The sequence below is a fragment of the Melanotaenia boesemani genome, chromosome 24 (genome assembly GCF_017639745.1).
Source record: "Melanotaenia boesemani isolate fMelBoe1 chromosome 24, fMelBoe1.pri, whole genome shotgun sequence".
In the NCBI taxonomy this organism is placed as follows: domain Eukaryota; kingdom Metazoa; phylum Chordata; class Actinopteri; order Atheriniformes; family Melanotaeniidae; genus Melanotaenia; species Melanotaenia boesemani.
Window position 1 is genome coordinate 21,154,013 of NC_055705.1, and position 19,443 is coordinate 21,173,455.

The 19,443-nt window shown below is 40.5% G+C and overlaps 1 protein-coding gene across 2 annotated transcripts in view; it reads right to left on the reverse strand.

Annotated features, from left to right (window-relative positions):
• The window catches only part of zranb3 (zinc finger, RAN-binding domain containing 3), a 119,693-nt gene that overhangs the window by 99,664 nt on the left and 586 nt on the right, over positions 1 to 19,443 (reverse strand). For both annotated transcript variants that reach the window (XM_041978486.1, XM_041978487.1), the window contains exons 2-5: positions 17,260 to 17,451; positions 6,201 to 6,219; positions 5,754 to 5,932; positions 204 to 435 (exon numbers count right to left, since the gene is read on the reverse strand). In XM_041978486.1, coding sequence (XP_041834420.1) covers positions 204 to 435; positions 5,754 to 5,932; positions 6,201 to 6,219; positions 17,260 to 17,399 — 570 coding nt within the window. In that variant the 5' untranslated portion in view covers positions 17,400 to 17,451. The remainder of the gene's footprint in view (positions 1 to 203; positions 436 to 5,753; positions 5,933 to 6,200; positions 6,220 to 17,259; positions 17,452 to 19,443) is intronic.

The window sequence follows — 19,443 nt, forward strand, 5'->3', positions numbered from 1 at the left end:
CTGTTCTTTCTACACCTTTCCAAGAACTGTAAGTTGGTTTATTACTGTCTCCTCACTAATGTGGTCTCAAAACCCATTTTTAAAAAGTCTGCTAAATGTAGTTCCTTCAATCTTTTGTTGAAAATTTTAAGCTAAGAATCTGCAAACGTGTACTCCTTCTGCACAGAGCATCATTAAATGTTCATCAAATCAAACATCATTACCTCTTCAGGTCGACCTAGAGCAGGAGTACCGGTGAGCAGGATGGCTCGTTTTGCTTTCTGAATCACTGGGACGAGAATCTTAGTTCGGGCTGCGTTCCTGGATTTGAGGTAGTGCGACTCGTCCACCACCACCACGGCGAACTGTTGCCTGCTCAGAACCTCCACTAGGTGGCGTGCGTCTGTGGTGAGCAGGCCATAACCCAGCACCGTTACCTTGCTGCTGCCGATGCCTCTGGAAGGACAAGCACACATATTCCATATGTAAGCACCAAATGTTGTAAAAGTTAAATGTACCACGCTTGTCTAGTGACATCAACAGAAAAAAAATTCAATTGTACACAGAGATTACTAATGCGAGTAAACGAGATAATTAATTTGTGGCCATGAGTTAGTTATAGACAATATTGAGATGAATTATAGAATTGAAACAGAATTTACTGGGTTCACCTTGCTGAATAGTTTACAAAACATTAAACCTAATGTGGTTCACAATTCTACAAATGCAACATGGTGATGTTTTTGAAAAACTAAAAATGCCACGAACCAGCGCCTTTAGCAGCTGAAAGTAAACTGAAGCCAGGAAGGCCAAGAACGAACCAATTTCATGATAAACAGGATAAAGCAGGTGAAATTTCACCCTCATTGAGCACAAGAACATTGCCTGTAACCACGCTGACAGGAACTGAGACAATAATAAGAATAGAATAATAGAATAAGAAACCATTATTTGCCCCTTGGTGCTTTGTTGCAACAGTACAGGTGCAGTAGCAGAAGCACACAGGTGATATCAAAAAGAACAAACACACACACACACGATGCCAGGCGGGTAGTCGAACTGCAGTGGATCCATGGAGGGTCCCACCGTGGAGCGGAGGTGTCCCAGGAACAGTCTCTCCAGTGTCTTCATCAGATGGAACGTGAGAGCCACCGGCCTGTAGCTGCTAAGTTCTCTGGCGTGAGATGGTTTTGGCACACAGGAGGTCTTCCAGAGCTGTGGTACCACCTTCAGCTTAAAGCTCAGGTTGAAGATCTGCTCCATAACTCCACACAGTTCATCTGCACAAGACTTAAGGAGCCTGGAGCTGGTGCCATCTGGTCCAAAGTGGACTTAGTTTAACATGAGCTCTTTCTGTGGCCAGTACGTTTCATTCTGAGTGTTGACCCCATGTGTTCATTTAAAGCCAAAACAGGTAGTCACATGTTTGCGGAAGCTGTTTAGAACCACTACGTAATGCTATGTCATAGAGGTCATTTTCACCTAGAAAATTACCGATATTAGCATCTAAAAACTCGCCAGTCTTCCCAAAAATAAAGGGATCCATATCTGTGAGCATTTCTGTATAAACTCCATCAGTTACCATGGAAACCGAATAATAATTATTGTTTTCCTGTCCAACCACACCAACACCACCACACACAGACACATGAAGTTACACAATCTTGTGTGATGATTGTTTTAAAGTTAGAGGCAGGGAAACAGCTGCATGAGTCACATTTAGCATTAGCAATATGTTAGCAATTTGGCGTCATTACTCATTAGAAAATACCACTAGCAAAACAGCGACAAGCCTCATATGCAGGACAGAAGTTTCATGAATTTAACACCAGCAACCTTATAAATCATCTCATGAAAGAGAACGAGGAGTTTGTTGCTTTAAAGGAAAAGCACAACAAACCACAGTAACAATAAACACTGTCAAATACGTAATAAGTAATAATAATAACAGACAAAATAACACAGTTATCATATCGGTATCAGCAGATAACTAAACCCCAGCGGACAGAAAAAAATGATATCGAACATCTCTAGTTTCAGCCCTAAATGTTTAGGTCTCACAGACATCCTGATTGACACAAACCTTTCATACATCTGTTATTTAGCGCTTCAAAACCCCACTCCTGAGCTATATTTGAATTTCTCCATTTCCCAGCAATGTTACGAGCAGCTGTTCCACAAACACACAGGGCACAGATAAACAAACACACACAGGCGACTTTCAGCAGCACAAAACTCAATGACGATCACAAAGAAATCAAAAACATTCCCAGCAACTGTCAAACTTCAATTCTCTGCTTCACCGCACTCACATGCAGATGTTTTCTAGCTGAAATAAGGAGCCATTCATGTTCTACAAAAGCAAGGAGTCGAAATACCAGGAGGATGTGCTGCATATCTTTTTTGTCTTGCCGCTGCGTTCAGTCATTAACACAACCAGTTCAAGGGCACATTTTCCCCAGAAGCTGTTCACAACCTTTTTGCACCTCATCTGTGATGTGATGTGAGCAGAGAGAGCCCCCCCCCCCATCAATATAAAAAGTTTCTATCATTTAAAAATGAAAGCGAAAAGCAGGGAGAACTAGGGGAAAGTTGAGATAACAGAAAGAGCTGCTTTCAAGTCTTCCATGCCACATTAGTCCAGACGTGCAATGCAAACCTGAGTAAACAGCCCTGGAAATCAAGCACATTTCTCAAGGACAGCGGTTTTCCTCTTCCTGAAATATTTCAGCTCTTGTTCAATATTGCAAACGTCGCCCTGACATGATTTGTCTGTCAGTGCTGTCAAACGTCGGCCCCTGCCGGCTCCCGACACAGAGGGACATTTTTAGATTAATTTATCGGCCTCACCTTTGCTGTCCATCACTCTACCTCCGTTTCATAGGATGTGACCGAGGGCCTCATGTTTTTATCACATCTTTTTAGGGTAAATTATTACCGCCTGCACAAGCAGATACCACACACCACCATGCAGCTTCTTATAAAGACAACTTCTTTTTAAGATCAAGCAACAGCCGCTACCTTTCACTGACATTACAATCGTTATTGTAGAGATATCTGGAGCATGTGTGGCTTTATGAGACTGGATGCGTCTCTGCAGTAAATGTAGGCTTGTAAGTGTGCAGAACATGAATGTTCTCCTAATGGAAAATAATGCAATAAAACTGATTTGGGAGGATTTTTAGAGGGAAACTACCCACAAGTTTAGCTGTGTTCTTCATTCCACATGAGCACCATCCTTATAAACTATATCTCATTGTAAAGGGGACTAACCAAGCTTTCCAAAGAGGAAAAATGATCACCCAAACACAAATTTCCAAACTACTCCAAATGAATTTTCATGTCTTTACAAAAATAAAACAACTTGAGGACAGATCTTATCCAATGCTTGAACCAAATTCACCAAAAGCCACTACAGCCTCCTTATTTATGAAGTTTCTGATGGTACTCAAGCCTTACATTTAGAGGATGGCCGCAGGATAAATCACACAACTCTTTTTTTTCTAATCTGCCTTTACGGTTCAGACATGTTCTTTAATGTAAAGCAACAATATCGAGAAATCTTACGATTAATTTTGGTGCTTAATACTGCGATTAATTGTGAAATTCTAAGTTAAAACAATGCAGATTTTGAGGGGCAAAAAAACACTTGTGGGGATTTTATTAATAAGGGGATTTTATTGCTAGAATTTATATGTGTTGTGTGAAGTCCCAAAGTCAAAATGACTGTCCTGCTCTGGGTGTCCCTTTGGCTCCAGGTTGTGTATTCATGTTGTTTTGCTTATATGTTGTCTGAAATCCTGTAAAATAACCAAGTTTTTATCATTTCTTAATTGATGATGTCAGGACACTCACCTGTAAACATGTCAGATGTTGAAACTGAGACATTTTATCATTCATTCATTCAGTATCTGTACCACTTTGCCCATTACGGGCCGTGGGGAAGCTGTTGTCCCATTCTGGTCTGATGCAGGATTCTAGCTGCTCTACAGTCCTGGACCTTGGTTGCTGGATTTCTGCTTCCGTGATGCTCCAGATGTTGTGTACTGGTGAAAGGTCTGGACTGCAGGCAGGCCAGTTCAGCAGCCGGACTCTTCTCCTGTGAAGCCATGCTGCTGTGATGGATGCAGGATGTGGTTCAGCATCGTCTTGCTGAAACCTGCAAGGCCTTCCCTGAAAGAGACGTTGTCTGGATGGGAGCAGATGTTGCTCTAAAACCTCCATGTACTTTCCAGCATTGATGGAGCTTCACAGATGTGGAAGCTGCCCACGCCATAGGCACTAATGCAGCCCCATCCCATCAGAGATGCAGCTTTTCACCTGTCCACTGATAACAAGCTGGATGCTCCCTCTCCTCTTTAGTCTGCAGGACACGCCATCCATGCTTTCCAGAAACTAGTTCATTTTCATCCAGGTTTCCACTTTGTCTCAGACCATTTTAAATGAGCTTTGGTCCAGAGAAGACGGCGCTGTTTCTGGATCTTATTCACATCTGGCTTCTTCTTTGCATGATGGAGCTTTAACCTGCATTTGTGGATTTTAGGGTGAACTGTGTTCACAGACAGTGGTTTCTGGAAGTCTTCCTGAGTCCATGCAGTGGTTTACAGTAGAGAATCATGTCTGCTTTTAATGCAGAAGATCACCAGCATCCAGTTTTGTCGCCTGCACACAGAGATTCCTTCTGATTCTCGGAATATTTTTATGATATTTAAAGGCCCATTTATGCTCAACACAGAAGACGGACAGTTTCGTCATACGTCGCCACCCTCACACTTCCCAGCGTCTTTTACGTTTCCATGGGTAATAAATCAGTTCATCCACAAGTGGGCAGTGCCGAGTTCAGAGATCACTTCAGCATTTTAACCCCAGTTGGTGGCGGTAGTGCACCGCTATAAAGTTGTTTACAACCACCCAAAAACACCAAAAGAAGAAGAAGATACCAGGAAGAAGGAACAGTTTCTCTCAACTTCTTCTTTGTCTGTGTCTTCTTCTTTGGGTGCTTTTTATTTGCGGTTTAGCCTCCTCTTCTTCCTGTTCCTCCACTTCTTCTCTGGTTTGTTCCTTTTGATGGTTGTGTGTTAGCTCAACACTGCCCCCACGATATCCGGTGGTATTGCTCTGTCTTCTGCGTCAAGCAACGGATAGCTAAGCTCCCTGAGAACGGACCAAATTACTCAAGTAACCGACGCAGGAGACGGACGAAACTGTCCGCCAGTCTGCGTATCGTCGTCATAGTCGAACATAAATGGGCCTTTACACTGTAGATGGTGGGATCTTAAAAGTCTTCACAATTCTATGCTGAGGAGCATTTTTCTGAAATTGTTCCACAATGTTTAGACCCAGTCTGTCTCAGATTGGTGAACCTCTGTCCATCTTTCCATCAGAGAGCCTCTACCTCTTTGAAATGCTCCTTTTATACCCAGTCATGTTACTGATCTGTTCCTGAATAAACTAATTAGTTGTCAAACATTCGTCTAGTTGTTTAGATTTGAACCAATAACTTTTTCAGCCATTAGTTGCTCCTGTTCAAACTTTTTACAGAGATTCACAATCAGCTCATATTTTCCATGAAATGGTAAAATGTCTCAGTTTCATCATCTGATTTGTTCATGTTCTGTTGGGAATAAAATACGAGTTAGCAGATTTATTTACATTTTATCATACACCTCAACATTTTAGGAATTAAATGATCAGTTTAATCAATATTATCATTTAAGACTGATTAAGACAGCCCTAATAGCTCTGTGTAGGAAGGGTAGGAAGTGATGACTTACGTGGTGTGGCTTTTGTTCTCCACCAGATTGATGTCTCCAGGCTGCAGCTCAGGGATCCACTTCTCCAGCTCCTCAATCCAGGGATATTTTAGAGACGAGGGCACCACCACCAGGAGAGGCCACTCTTGCCTGTAAGCATATGCCACCGCGATGGCCTGCACCGTCTTCCCAAGACCCATCTGGGCAGCCCAAAATCAACACATAGCAAAGGGGGAGAAAAACAAGTCAATCGCACGGCGACTCTGCTGCAAATTGCATATGACGGCTGAGCTGATGTGAGACCCAGGAGTAATAAGGTCTCTGAATGATTCTTGTGTCAAAACCGATTAAGCACAGGGGAGTGCAGTGCAGGGCTGACAAATTCATTTGGAAGGCATGCAGCAGAGTCTTAGGTTCTTTTTTTTATTTCGGAAATAGATTTCCTGAGTTGGTGCAGTGTGTGCTTACCTCATCGGCAATCATACAGCTGTAAAAGAAAGAAATCAGAGAAAGAGCATTAGATGGCTTCTCAAGCTGAGAAACTGTTTCATAGAGCAGGCAGCTGTTACCATCCTAAGAAAGATTAGACAACAGTCCTCTGGTTTAAGGGTTTTAGGCCTCTTGTGCATCTCAGACCCTTTAGCACACAAACACAAACACTTTGGAGATACTACAAATCCGTCACTAGTCATGTGCTGTAGGTCTGTGCCAGAAGTTTACTTTTAGAGATGCTGATCATTTTCAGATGAATGTCTTCTGCTGCTTAAACCACTTAATTCTCACCTGTGAATCAATCAAGCAGAAAAAAAGCTCCTAACTCAAGGGGTGCACAAGTGTTGTGTTGACACATAACAGACAACTTAGCAAGAAACCAAGGGTGTAAACAAAACCACAAACATGGTGACAACAGAGGAGGTTAGTGCTTGGTTAATTTTGATATGACAGCAGGAAAAAACGACACCGCACGGTACCGTAGAGCAGTGGTTCCCAACCTTTTTTCCTCGGGGACCCCCTTCATGCATGTACTAAAATGCCATGGACCCCCTGCTCCACCCTGTGCTGAAACCATGCTTTGTTTTAGACTTTCAAAAGTGAGATTCTCACCAGAAATTATGTATTCTGGTTGAGTCCTGTCCTTTGATAAAAGCCAAAGCTAAATGAACAACATACAGCCTTACTTTTATTACCTAAAATAGGAATGATTTGTGGACATTAATCACAATGGCTCTAATGTTCAAAGCCTCAGGGACCCCCTGTGCTAAATCAAGAACAGTGTCTTGTCTTTGAATTTTCATTTTTACTATCTTCTGACCTTATGTCCTGTTAAACTGGTCCCTACGCTGCCCCCTACTGGTTACTCGTATTTGCAACTTGTAAACACAGCATTAAACGACATTTCAAACAAATCAGTAATATTAAATAAACTAATGTTCGCGTTATCATAGGGCTGGGCGATTTGAACCAAATTTCATATCCAAATATTTTTTACCTGAATTACGATATAGCTTAATGTAATTTTTATTTTTTTTTCAAGTAACCAAAGAGCCAGTTCTAGTTTATAGCCGTGAGGGCTAAATTTTATTTTTACTTTTATTAAGGCTCAGCAGCACATGTTGAAATTAATGTAGGTGTATATTAAATTAAATGCTCTTAAAACAAAATAAATGAAAAATGACCATAACATAAATACAGAAAAGATACTTTTAACTTAAAACAAGCCATCTCCATAGAAACAATATTCCCTCATTCTATATTTTCATGTAAAAAAAGTCTCCATATATTTGAAAATCTTATATTACCATCCATATATAATATGGTTGTTTATAAACTGTTAGAGGAACCCGGAGAACCCAGGGAGAACAGCAAGGCTCCAGCTGAAACTCGACCCAGGAGACTGCTGACCACACCACTGCACAGCTCTTTCCTGTTTCCATGTTGATTTATGAAGAAATCATGGGTTTCTTAACACTTCTATACAGTACTGTACAGCAGGGATCCTCAATCCTGGTCCTAGAGGGCCGGAGTCCTGCAGGTTTTAGAAGTTTCCCTGCTGCAGCACACCTGATTTAGACTTAGACTTGCAGTCTAACAAACTTGGTCTGCTAATTACCCATTAATGAGTCAGGGTTCAGGATCCCTGCTATACAGGAAAAGACATCTCCAAACACAGAGCATAAGTTAGAGCCAAGATTATCAGTATTATCACATTCCCCAAATGTTAACAAGCAACTCTCCTCTTCAGAGGCCAGAATTAGCCTGAAACTGAGCCTAAATCCATTGTGGAGCTTCAGCTTTCTTTGGCTGTTTAAGCAGCCATAGAAACAGCCAACGAGTTCTCCCTGAACACTGTAAAGAACAATGGAGGTGTGACACAGTCCTGAGCTGAAGTCATCCCCGTGGAAAATATACAGCGAGATCAACCCCTGCCTCCTTCTGTCCAGAGGGCCGGGGCCCATTGTCATGACCTTGCTTATTCATAAATGCTTCCAACATCATGTCAGAGCGAACAGAGCAGCTCTGAATACCTCAGCCACAGCCTCTCATTATTCTTTCTACTACTCCTCCTCTTCCTCCCCCTTCTCCGCCCCATTTCTCTCTTTCAGCTGAGGAACATGATTAATGTGCACCTTGCCACTGGTGGTTTTTCTAATTGCCAGCACACTGGCCCAGTCAGCGCAATCCACAAACACACACACCTCGGACGGGTACGTGTGTGCAGACAAAAGACATGCAAAAATACAAAACAGACCCATACACACTCTAACAAAAGGAAGTGCATGCACAGATGCAAACACATGTAAAACTGAATGCATATGTATGTGTGCTTGCACATACACCCACCCACACACAAGCCCACACACAACCCCGGGAGGGAGTGCAGCTAGGGCAGGTGCTTGCCATTTCTCAACACATTAATCATCCTCCTTTAAATAACCTGAGTGTCGTCTTGACGGTTTGAGACTGTGAGCATGCTGCAGTGCTGTTGCCTGACGACGGCACGCTCCCCGTCGCAGCATCTTTCTAACGTTATCGCTGAAACCCACAACTTTGGGAAGTGTCAGGAAATGGGCTCCACTGCCGTCCCAGCTGGCTGCCATGATATGCTGGCTTTGACCTCTGCAGGGCATTGTGCTGGGAGGACCTGTGTCTGTCCAGTCATGTTCGGTGTGAGATGTAGGCTGCAAGGGTAATCCGGAGTGCCACGATGGGATTTGCACTTAACATTAAAATGAAATCCTCTACAGTGGAAATAGTCTTTGGATTTTAAGGGAGAAATAAGTTAAATGGGACAATTCTCAACTTTTGCTTGTGGAGATTTTTGTTTTTTAGTTTTAGACTTTTTAAAGACCTCTGCTCCATTTTATTCCACTGCAGAAGCTTTTATTCTAACTTTAAGGAAGCATTTGCTCCAGTGATTTTACCTTTTTTATGCATTTTTCATATTATTCCACTTTAGCATGACCTATTAGGTTATTAATCATATTTGAACTAAGTAAATAAGCATAAGATGTGGTAATAATTACATTATAACACGGTAATAATAGTAAAAAAATTAATGTAGGTATGTAGCAGGTGATAAAGTTAATGGTTGTGGTTGTTTTGAAAAGATGGAAAAGACTTAAAGGAACACTGTGTACCTTTTGAGAGAACCTGGAAGAAACCTCAATTCCATAAAAGTTTTTATTTTTTATTTAGACGGGTTTCATGCTTCAAAATTAAAATAAAAAAAAACATTTCTGATCATGAACAATCGGGGCAAAACTGAAGTAGGATTTTAATAAACTTTATTAATAAATCTTTTTGTTTCCTCAATAATTGAATAATTCAGTCATAAAACACCCATTCATGGTTCAGAGTTTTTAAACAAACACAGTCACGGGTCACTTGATCAGATCCACCTTCAGGTTGGACCCCTTTGTCCTTCAGAACTGCCTTAATTCTTGATGCTATAGATTCAACAAGAAGCCGGAAACCTTCCTCAGAGGTTTTCTCCATATTGACATGACAGCATCACACAGTTGCTGCAGGTTTGTCGGCTGCATCCATGATGAGAATCTTCCATTCCACCACATCCCAAAGCTGCTCTAGGCTGGTGGTTAAACCAGGCCACGTTGGGACTAAGGGGCCCAAAGTGGGCCAAGAAAATATCCCCAACACCATTACACCAGCAGCAGTCTGAGGGGTTGATATAAGACAAGATGGATCTATTCCTTCATGATGTTTCCACCAAATTCTGACTCTACCATCTGAAAGTGGAGCTGAAATGCAGCTTGATAGAAGTAGGATGGTTCCATGCTTTTGTGTTTTTTCACCATGTGGCAGCAGAAATGGAGACTCATCAGACCAGGCAACGCTTTTCCATCTTCTATTGTCCAAGTTTGGATAAACAGGTTCTACTTTACAACCTGCCACATTGCCCCTACTGTACCAGCGTCCTGAAACCTTCCATTGTCTCTAACAGCGTTGAAATCTCACACTTTCTCAGCATATTTAGTTCACTGTTTCTTTATTGTTACTATACAAAGTCGAGCCAAATTTTGAGCCGACAGTAATCACAGAGTAATGATATAAACAACATGGCCTTAACTAACAATAGATTTAGTTCCAGCCAGAATCCCAGATTAGGGTAGCTGTTCTATTTCCAAGTGAGTAATTGTTGGGCCTCATACACGTCACTGAATGTTTTTACAAAGGAAAATCTGCCTGCAGGCGAATCCTCTTATGCTCTCTGTGTCGTTTTAAAGAGATAAGTCTTATGACACGGCACCAGAGACACAAAGTGCACTGCAGAGACTTTGATGCTTTTAGGGCTCATTGGACTTCAGTCTTCTCTTTTACTGACCTGGACCTACAATCATCTTCTGCTCTTAGCAAAGGGCTGTGGTTACCGAGTAGTCAGCAGATATCTAGATAAATGTTTACAAAAACCATCCTTGAGCCTTTTCTTTGCACCAGTCATTGACTGAATGAAGGCTTTATGAATAATGATAAATATGTTGATACGAAACTAAATTTAAAGATAAACCTATTGCAATTTTCTTGGTTATTGTCATTATTCTGAGACTTTTCCGTGTTTCAGTGTGTAGATGACTCATGTTCTCCTCTAACAAGAAGTAGACACACTAAGGTTGTTTGTTCAGCTTGAAGGACACTTCATTTGATTCAAAGATTAAGTGGTAGCTAAAAAAAAAGGCACAGTGCACGTTGTGCTTTGTAGAGAAATCTAAGCATAAACTGTAAACAAAATAAGGAAAAAATGTCCTTGATACCGGGCTTTGGTTTGTAAGATACCAACTGAAGCCTCCTATTTGGGATTAATGGCTCTAGAGTCGGAAAAGACCTCATTTGTTCACTTTAATACCACTTTAGCTGCCATCATTGACAGTTTTCATGCATGTAACCATGGCCTGCTGAGACAGGGTTCATTCTTCACACGTGCTGAACGGTGGTGAGTTTTAACTCCCATGATTTTCTCTTTTTGTTTGCACAATGTGCTGCATGTTTGATGAATCAGGATTACTACACACACGTAGAAATGCACACGTATGTACATTCTTTATTAATTACTTAATTAACACCATTAATTTTTTTTATTTTTTTATTAAGTTGAAGGCAAGACAGCAAAGGAAGGCATTTTATGGCTATGTTATACAAACGTGAAGGATAAATCCGGCCTTCTTTTGCCTCTGGTTCGGTGAATCTTGGTCATGACGAGATGAAACTTACAGGTTTGGAATCTGTGAGAAGTGAGCTTTCAGTAGAGGAATTGTTTGTTTGCGTTCATGCTGTCGGGTGGACACGGGGAGACATCATTTGTGTTTACATATTTTTTTCTGGTCTTTTAATTGTTCGTTGTCCTAACTGTGTTTGGTGGTTTAAATGTACTAGAGTGCTTCAAATTGATGATGCATATACTTGGAAAAGCCAGGTTTCCTAAGATGTTTAAGCAAACATATTTTTTTCAGTTATGATATGAGTCAACAATGATTATTCTCTCTAACAGATGAAATAGTCCCAGCAGGATATGATATTTATTTCTGATGTGTAGTTTCCACACGCTGCATCTATATAAACCTCGTCCTTTATGTCCTGCTGCAGTCTAAACAATAAAAAGTTGCATAGTAAGGATATGTCTGGCTAATGGCAAGCAAGACCTCATGCTGTTTAACAGAATGCACTTCCTTTATCTACACAATTATACCTTAGTAAATTGGAAAGAATGGTTTCTTACTCAAACTGATGGATGATCCAGTGTCGTTGTCTCTCTGTACATTACCTCTAACACACATATAAAGAGGAGTCTAAACTGAGCTGCACAGAAATGAATATATAATTCATTGTTCCAGGAGTTTAACCCACGCTAATCATTCAAAATTAGCACTTTTCGAACTTTTATTTTCACCATTTTGTCTTTCTAAACACTTTACTGAAACATCCAAGTGCATGTTTGCTGAGGAAGAAAGGTCATTAAAGGTCAGCTGCAGTTTGATTGAGATGTAACTTCAACTTTTCCCAGTTACTTTTTCCAAACAGACTTAATGATGTCAAACAGATTTTTTAAGCCCTAACTATCTAATGTTATCAAGTGTGCATGAGCACAGCACTGAGGTCTGGTTACACCATCAAAGCTGGTTGGAGTCAGAGCAAATAAATACCGCAACTCATTTAATCCAGAATGCCAATTAAACGAATCTAACTGCATTTAAAAGCCAGATTTAAAGGCTTCTGATTGGTTGAACCAATCAGTAAATAGAAACTGTTTTTGTTGATTGTCATCACACCTAAAATCAACCCCCAGTTTAGGATTGAATGGGAAAATGGAGAGCTCAACATCTGGCACGTCAAATTATTGTGTGACAGTTTATGAGTTTCTAACAAATACAACAAGGTAAAAGGTCGTCCTTGACCCTGAAGAAAACATATTTTTTCCCAAACATATTTAACTCCTGAGAGGGGGGCTGTGAAGGTGGGGGTGGATGATTGACACCCATCAAACTCTGAGCTACCTGTAGCTAAGCGCTAACCGAGCTAACCCGAAGCTAACGGTAGCTAACCAGCTAACGGAGGTAGGTGGGCTAAAGCTAAGGCACGCTGTTAGCCGGCTAAAAACCGCGGTTGTGCTGCACTCTCCCTTCTTGCCACTGATATTGGATCCCTGTCAGTCAAAAGGACACGCCCCTAATAATGCTGAAGTTCAAGATTAAAAAAAAAAAAACATCTAAACGGATGAGTTAGAAAAAAATTCACCCACCTTACAGTTGTCATGAAGAAAAACTTGACTTATTAATCCTAAAATGGATTTTTGTACCAGGCTTTAAACATGTTTATTTCTACTGTGAAGTTGGTCTTTTTAACATGGTAATCTGTGGGGATTTGCTCTGTTTTGGAGACAGAAATCCACAGTTAATATCTAGGATATATTTATTCTTTAAACATCAGAGGAGATTAAGATGGAGTTTACTTTACTTTGTTTCTATATTAATTTGTTATCTTCGCATCAACAGATAGAAATTAATAAAGGTTAAAGACCCTCTTAAAGGAGTGTTGATGTGATTTTACATATTTATAGTGTTGGTAAACTAATTAACATGTCATAATTGTAAAATTTTGATTATTTCTTTGAAAATAATCTTAACAAGAAAATCTATAATCATGATATCTCTGGTCAAGTAGTCATAGAAGGAAAAAAAGACATTTTATAGTCTAATCATAGCCAATTAAATCAGCCCACACGCCAAATCTCAGACTATTTATTAAAAGTGATACTTATTTTAACACTAAATGTGGAGCAAATACACATTATTGAGCCTCTATTACATCAGTAAACACGTCTTGCAGCGTTACCATGCCTTACCCGGTTTAACAGTCTTTATTAGAAAGACCAGGATCTTGATCTTTCCCATCATGTGAGTGAGCCAGCTCAGAGAACAGTGCAGAAAAATGGAAAACTTCCGTTCAACTGTCTAAACAACTGAATCCGCCACATCTCACAGGTTTTTATTGTCAGTGTTCCACAACTTTTACACATCGTCCCCCCAACGTCCCTCCATAAAATCCACTCGCCTTCCCACACAGGCCGATACACCTCGCTCCATAAGTGTTTGAATCGCAACATTTCATGTTTTGGTTCGGTACTCTTGATGCTCTAGATGTGGAAAGACACTATAACGGTTTGATTTGAAGGAACATCTTCCCACGGATCCTCCCACACAGGTAGATATCCAACATCAGCCTATGATGTTCAGCATATTTCAGGACTTCTTTCATAACGATAGGCCATTTATTTTTCCCTGTCAGCCTGTCAGGTCTACTGTAGGTCTATTTTAAGTGGGTTGTATCCTGTATTTTCTAGAAATGTTGCTTCCTTTCCTAAAAATCCAACCAGTTACAGCTGCATTGAATTGCGCTCTGTTCAGAAGGACATTCTTTTCTACTAAGAGATTCTGTTCATCGTCGGCTTTAATTCCATTTCCTTTTATCACAAGAGATTTCTGTCAATATCACATTAGCTTTTAATCAACCTTTATTTCTGTCTCTATGGTCAAATGAAGCTCTTTGACCCAGTTTGCCATTCTTTAGACTTATTACTGCAAAAGTAGCTTGGCTATGAATTAAAGCAGTATCTAAAAAATTATTTATTTCTCTGCTGCTTTAAGCTGTGGATGTGGATCTGTAGGGAGAAGAACACTAAGCATTCAAAAGTTCTGTGAAAGGCCTAATAAATAACTGATATCAGATAGAACCATCAGCTCTTAACACTGTTTCCAGCTGATCTTCTGGATCAATATAACCAGCTGATATAAAGTGAAAGTGGAAGAAAGCCAACTAGTTTAGTTAGTAAGTAGTAGTTCTGTGGCAAGAAACTACTATATTTGTAAAAGAAATATTTGATCTGTGCAGAAACAAGAGGTGGATCTGACTCGGGACGTACCAATAAGGGGTGTGAAATGCTGCAAGATTTGGTATCGATCTGATAAAAAACTAGTGGGCTAGTATCGTCAATACCAGTACTTTTTATAAGGGGCTGTCAAAATGAACTTGTTAAGGGAAAGAGATCAATCTGTGGAATTAACCAGTTATTTTTTAACACATAAAGTTATTACTTGTGCCATATCAAAACTCAGAATTTGGTATTATCTCGATGAGAGAATAATAGATGGAACCAATAATAGATGGATATTTAAATAACAGATATCTAGGCTGAGACTTTTTTTTGTTTATTTTAACCTGTATGCAACCAAAACCAGTTACAACATAACTGTTCAGTACAACTTGGACTACGAATAGAAACCAGTCAAGTTTTTTTTCTAGCCTCAGAGTTGATTACATCTTTTGAACCACTTTTACTTTCTAGTGAGATAGTAACATGAACTATCCCAGACGGGCAGCTACTGTTTAAAAGAATATTACAACCTTTACTTGCTACTTTTTGTCTTAGTGAAAAGGTACAAAGGGAATTAAAGGAAGTTGTCTGATTCATCCAATACCCTTACGTCCTATATAGCCTTGGCATCCATATTTATCTATTATAAAATTATCACATCCCAGCAGGTTTGGTGTATTCTGAATTTACTGAAGTTAAGCACCCCTATACAGTCACTGGCCACTTTATTAGATCCACCTTGCTAGTACCGGGTTGAACCCCTTTTTCCTCCAGAACTGACTTAATTCTTGGTGTGATAGATTCAACAAGGTGTAGAAAACCTTCCTCAGAGGTTTTCTCCATGTTGATATGACAGCATCACACAGTTGCTGCACATCCATGATGAGAATCTCCCGTTCCACCACATCCCAAAGCTGCTCTACTGGACTGAGATCTGGTGGCTGTGGAGGCCGTTGGAGTCCAGTGAACTCATCGTCATGTTCTAGAAAGCAGGTGGAGATGATCTGAGCTTTGTGACATGGTGCATTATCCTGCTGGAAGTAGCATCAGAAGATGCTCCACTGTGGTCATAAAGGGATGGACATGGTCAGCAACAATACTCAGGTAGGCTGTGCTGGTTAAACCAGGCCACGTTGGTACTAAGGGGCCCAAAGTGGGCCAAGAAAATCTCCCCCCACCATTACACCAGCAGCCTGAAGAGTTGATCCAAGGCAGGATGGATCTATTCCTTCATGATGTTTGCACCAAATTCTGACTCTACCATCTGAAAGTGGAGCTGAAATGGAAACTCATCAGACCAGACAGCATTTTTTCTGTCTTCTGTTGTCCAGTGTTGGTGAGTGTGTGTGAATTGTAGCCTCAGTTTCCTGTTCTTAGCTGACAGGAGGCTCCCGGTGGGATTTTCTGCTGCTGTAACCCATCTGCTTCAAGGTTGGACGTGTATATAATTAACTGAACAGGCACATATTTACATCCTAACCACAACTAAACACACACTCATAATAAATATATGGTGTAACTAACATAAACCTAAAAGATTTCATAAATATCTATTACATCACACTCCCTCCCTCTAGAGCAGAGGTTCCCAACCTATTTTTCTTTGGGACCCCCTTCATGCAGGTACTAAAGAGCCATGGACTCCCTGCCCCAACGCGTGCTGAAACCATGCTTGATTTTACACTTTCATTAGTGAGATTCTCACCATGAATACTGTCTTCTGGCTGAGTCCCGTCCTTCAATAAAGCCAAAATTAAATTAACAACACAGAGCCTTACTTATTTATCTTAAAATGGGGACAATGCATGGACATTAATCACAATGGCTCTGAATGTTCAAAGCCTCAGGGACCCCCTGTGCTCGTCAGGGAACCCCCTTGGAGGTCCCCCAGGTTGGGAACCACTGCTCTCAAGCATCTTCTGCTAAGACTCTTTTGGCTGGTAACCCTCCCTTCTCTACTCTTACTGTCACACCGATGCCAATTGACCGTGGAGGTTGTCCACACGATGCAGCGAGAACCAATTGACTCCTGACCCAGCCGTGCAAGAAAGCACTGCCTCCCAGTGTTTCTGAATCAATATGGCTGCTCCGCATCACAGATTGGCTCCCCCTGCACTGACCTTCCCACAACTCGGGTGCCATCGACTGCTCGGTGAGGAAGGAAGAAATTGTCAAGTCTCAGTCTGTTCCTACAGTTAATGCTGAAGACAGCCAAACGGACACTTAAGGTCAACTATGAAACTTCACATGGACTGGTAACTGGTTTCATAGACGTAAGCTGGACTCTCTGTGACAATGTAGATTCTGAATGTTGTATATTTGTGTTCAGTTTTGACTCTACATTTGCCTTCTCTGCAACCATAAAAGTGGGAAATTGCCATTTTGGTTTCATTATATAAGTGAAGTGGAACTGCTGTACTTTAAGGCTTCATTAAGCAACTTATCTACACAAAACAGTTATATTAGATGAAACCACACAATGAGGCTGCAGTGTAGAATGTGTTACACTGCAGATTCTCTGTGGATGGCCATATGAAATTTTGCAAAGGTTGAGCATCACCATCATGAGTTGGAAAACAGAGATTTGAAGTTCCAGTATAAAAGATGATGCTACTATAGTATCCAAGTGGCAGCACTGCTCACCGTCCGTCCTTCGACAAAGCGAACTCCACTCCTTCCCTTTGGAAAGGCATCAGGCGCTGTAGGAGCTTGTGAGGAAGTCCAGACAGTTGCTGCGACCATCTTGTATCACAGCAAGAAGTCTGCTGGACATCGTCTCCCATTTCCACCAGTAAGTCCTGATCAGGTTTCTCACTCAGTAAGATTGAATTCAAGCTGGAAAATATAAAAATATATGTTTAAAACAAAAAGGTAATAGTAGGCAAGGTTTACCCTGAAATAGCATTGACATTTGTTTGAAATATATACCGTAAGGAAGATTTGGATTTAATTTTGTACAAGTGGAAAAAAGAGAACATGAAGAAAAGAAAAAGAGAAAAGATAGAAAACAACAGCAACAACTCTGAAATCAAAAGTCCAGCAGAAAAAAAAACTGACAACCTGTGACTACAGCTGTTAAAAAAAAAAAAAAAGATTGAGAGAAAACATCCTCGACTTCTGTAAGCAAAACAAAGCAGACAACTATCAGGAGCACCTACAGGAAAACATGAAATAACTTTATTAATGCTGATTAAACCTGGAGGACAACATGGTAACTGTATTAGCCTGTGTAGGAGTGTAAAATATAAGGAATAAGTTGTATTTAATGGATCAGAACTAGAAAAAGATGGCCTTAAAGCCCCTAAAGGGCAACCTGCAGCCCCCATGGAGCATGGAATCTAGGCAGTCCATCGCATGGATAACCACTAAAGGCGGATTTATACCCGCATGGCGCCTGCGTGCAGTTGGTTACGCACTTGAGCGTAGGGGGAACTATTTTGGTGTTTGGTGTCATGTTGCAGTTTCTCTTCCTAATCCGAAGGTGCCCGCAGACGAGGTATCCGCCGGTAAACTTCTTTTGATGGTTCACTTCAGTAACGGTACGTATTTTCTGTTTTAAAACAACAATGGAGACCAGTTGTGGAAAAAACAAAGAAATAACTTGATCAGCCTCTCATCAAGTCTGGAAGAGGTGCACATGGGGGCACCGCAGAGCTTAGCAGCGCCTATGGCGGTGAGGCAGACGATACGCTAGTACAGGGGTGGCCAGCGTCGGTCCTCGAGAACCACAATCCTATAGGTTTTCCAAATTTCCCTGCTCCAACACACCTGACTTAAACTAATGAGTCATTGTGCAGATCCTTATAGGTTGTTGGATCCATTTAATTTGAGTCAGGTGTGCTGGAGCAGGGAAATTTGGAAAACCTGCAGGATTGTGGCTCTCGAGGACCGACGTTGGCCACCCCTGCGCTAGTATAAATCCGCCTTAAGAATATGGTGATTTTTTAATTAACAATGTTGAATTGTAGTCACATGTTTACTAGATTTATTACCAGATTTATTTCTGTCTACATGTACATATAAATATTTGGTATAATTTTGTGTCATTTTGCATCATTTTATGTTTTTGTTTGTTTTTTTTATCCAGTTTGAACATTTCTGAACACTCCAATATTGTTTCATGTTGCCCATTTTTGCATCTCTAGGTGATTATTTGCATCTCACTCACGTCACTTTTGTGTCACGCTTGGGATGTCCCAGTCTGGTCAATTTTCATCTCTGACTTGTTTTGTGTCATATTTTTGGGGTTTCTATGCATTACTTCATTGTTATACCATCTTTTTGCACCCTTTATATTGCATTTATCATAATAAAATGCCAATTTATTGAATGTTAAAAACCAAATACCCATTGAACATGAGGTACAACTCATGAGTTGATGTTAGTAATATGTTGCTCACCAATGAAACGGCTCCAAGAGCTAATTCTTTGTAGTGAACAAGAAGTGCTAACTCTTGCAGGTGAGAGCCGAATATTCAGAAAGCTATTTTTATAAAAAAGGCACATGTGTATCCAGTCACAAGCAAGGAAAGACTAGGATCACACCATTATGTGAAAGGAGGAATGGGGGTATACTCTAAGACGACACAGAGTGGGGAGCTGGATTTTAAATCCAAATGTATCAGAAAAAACTATTAACATTACATTACAATTTCTGTCTAAAAAAAAAATCTAAATATTTTTCATTAAGACTTTGGTCTTTGATTTTTTTTATGGTTCTGTATTCAGTTGCTCATTTAAAAGGTTTGATTAAAATATTAAATAGTAACTGCATTTTTAACTAAAAAAATGCTTATTAATAGGGCTTTAATTTAAACACTAAACAAA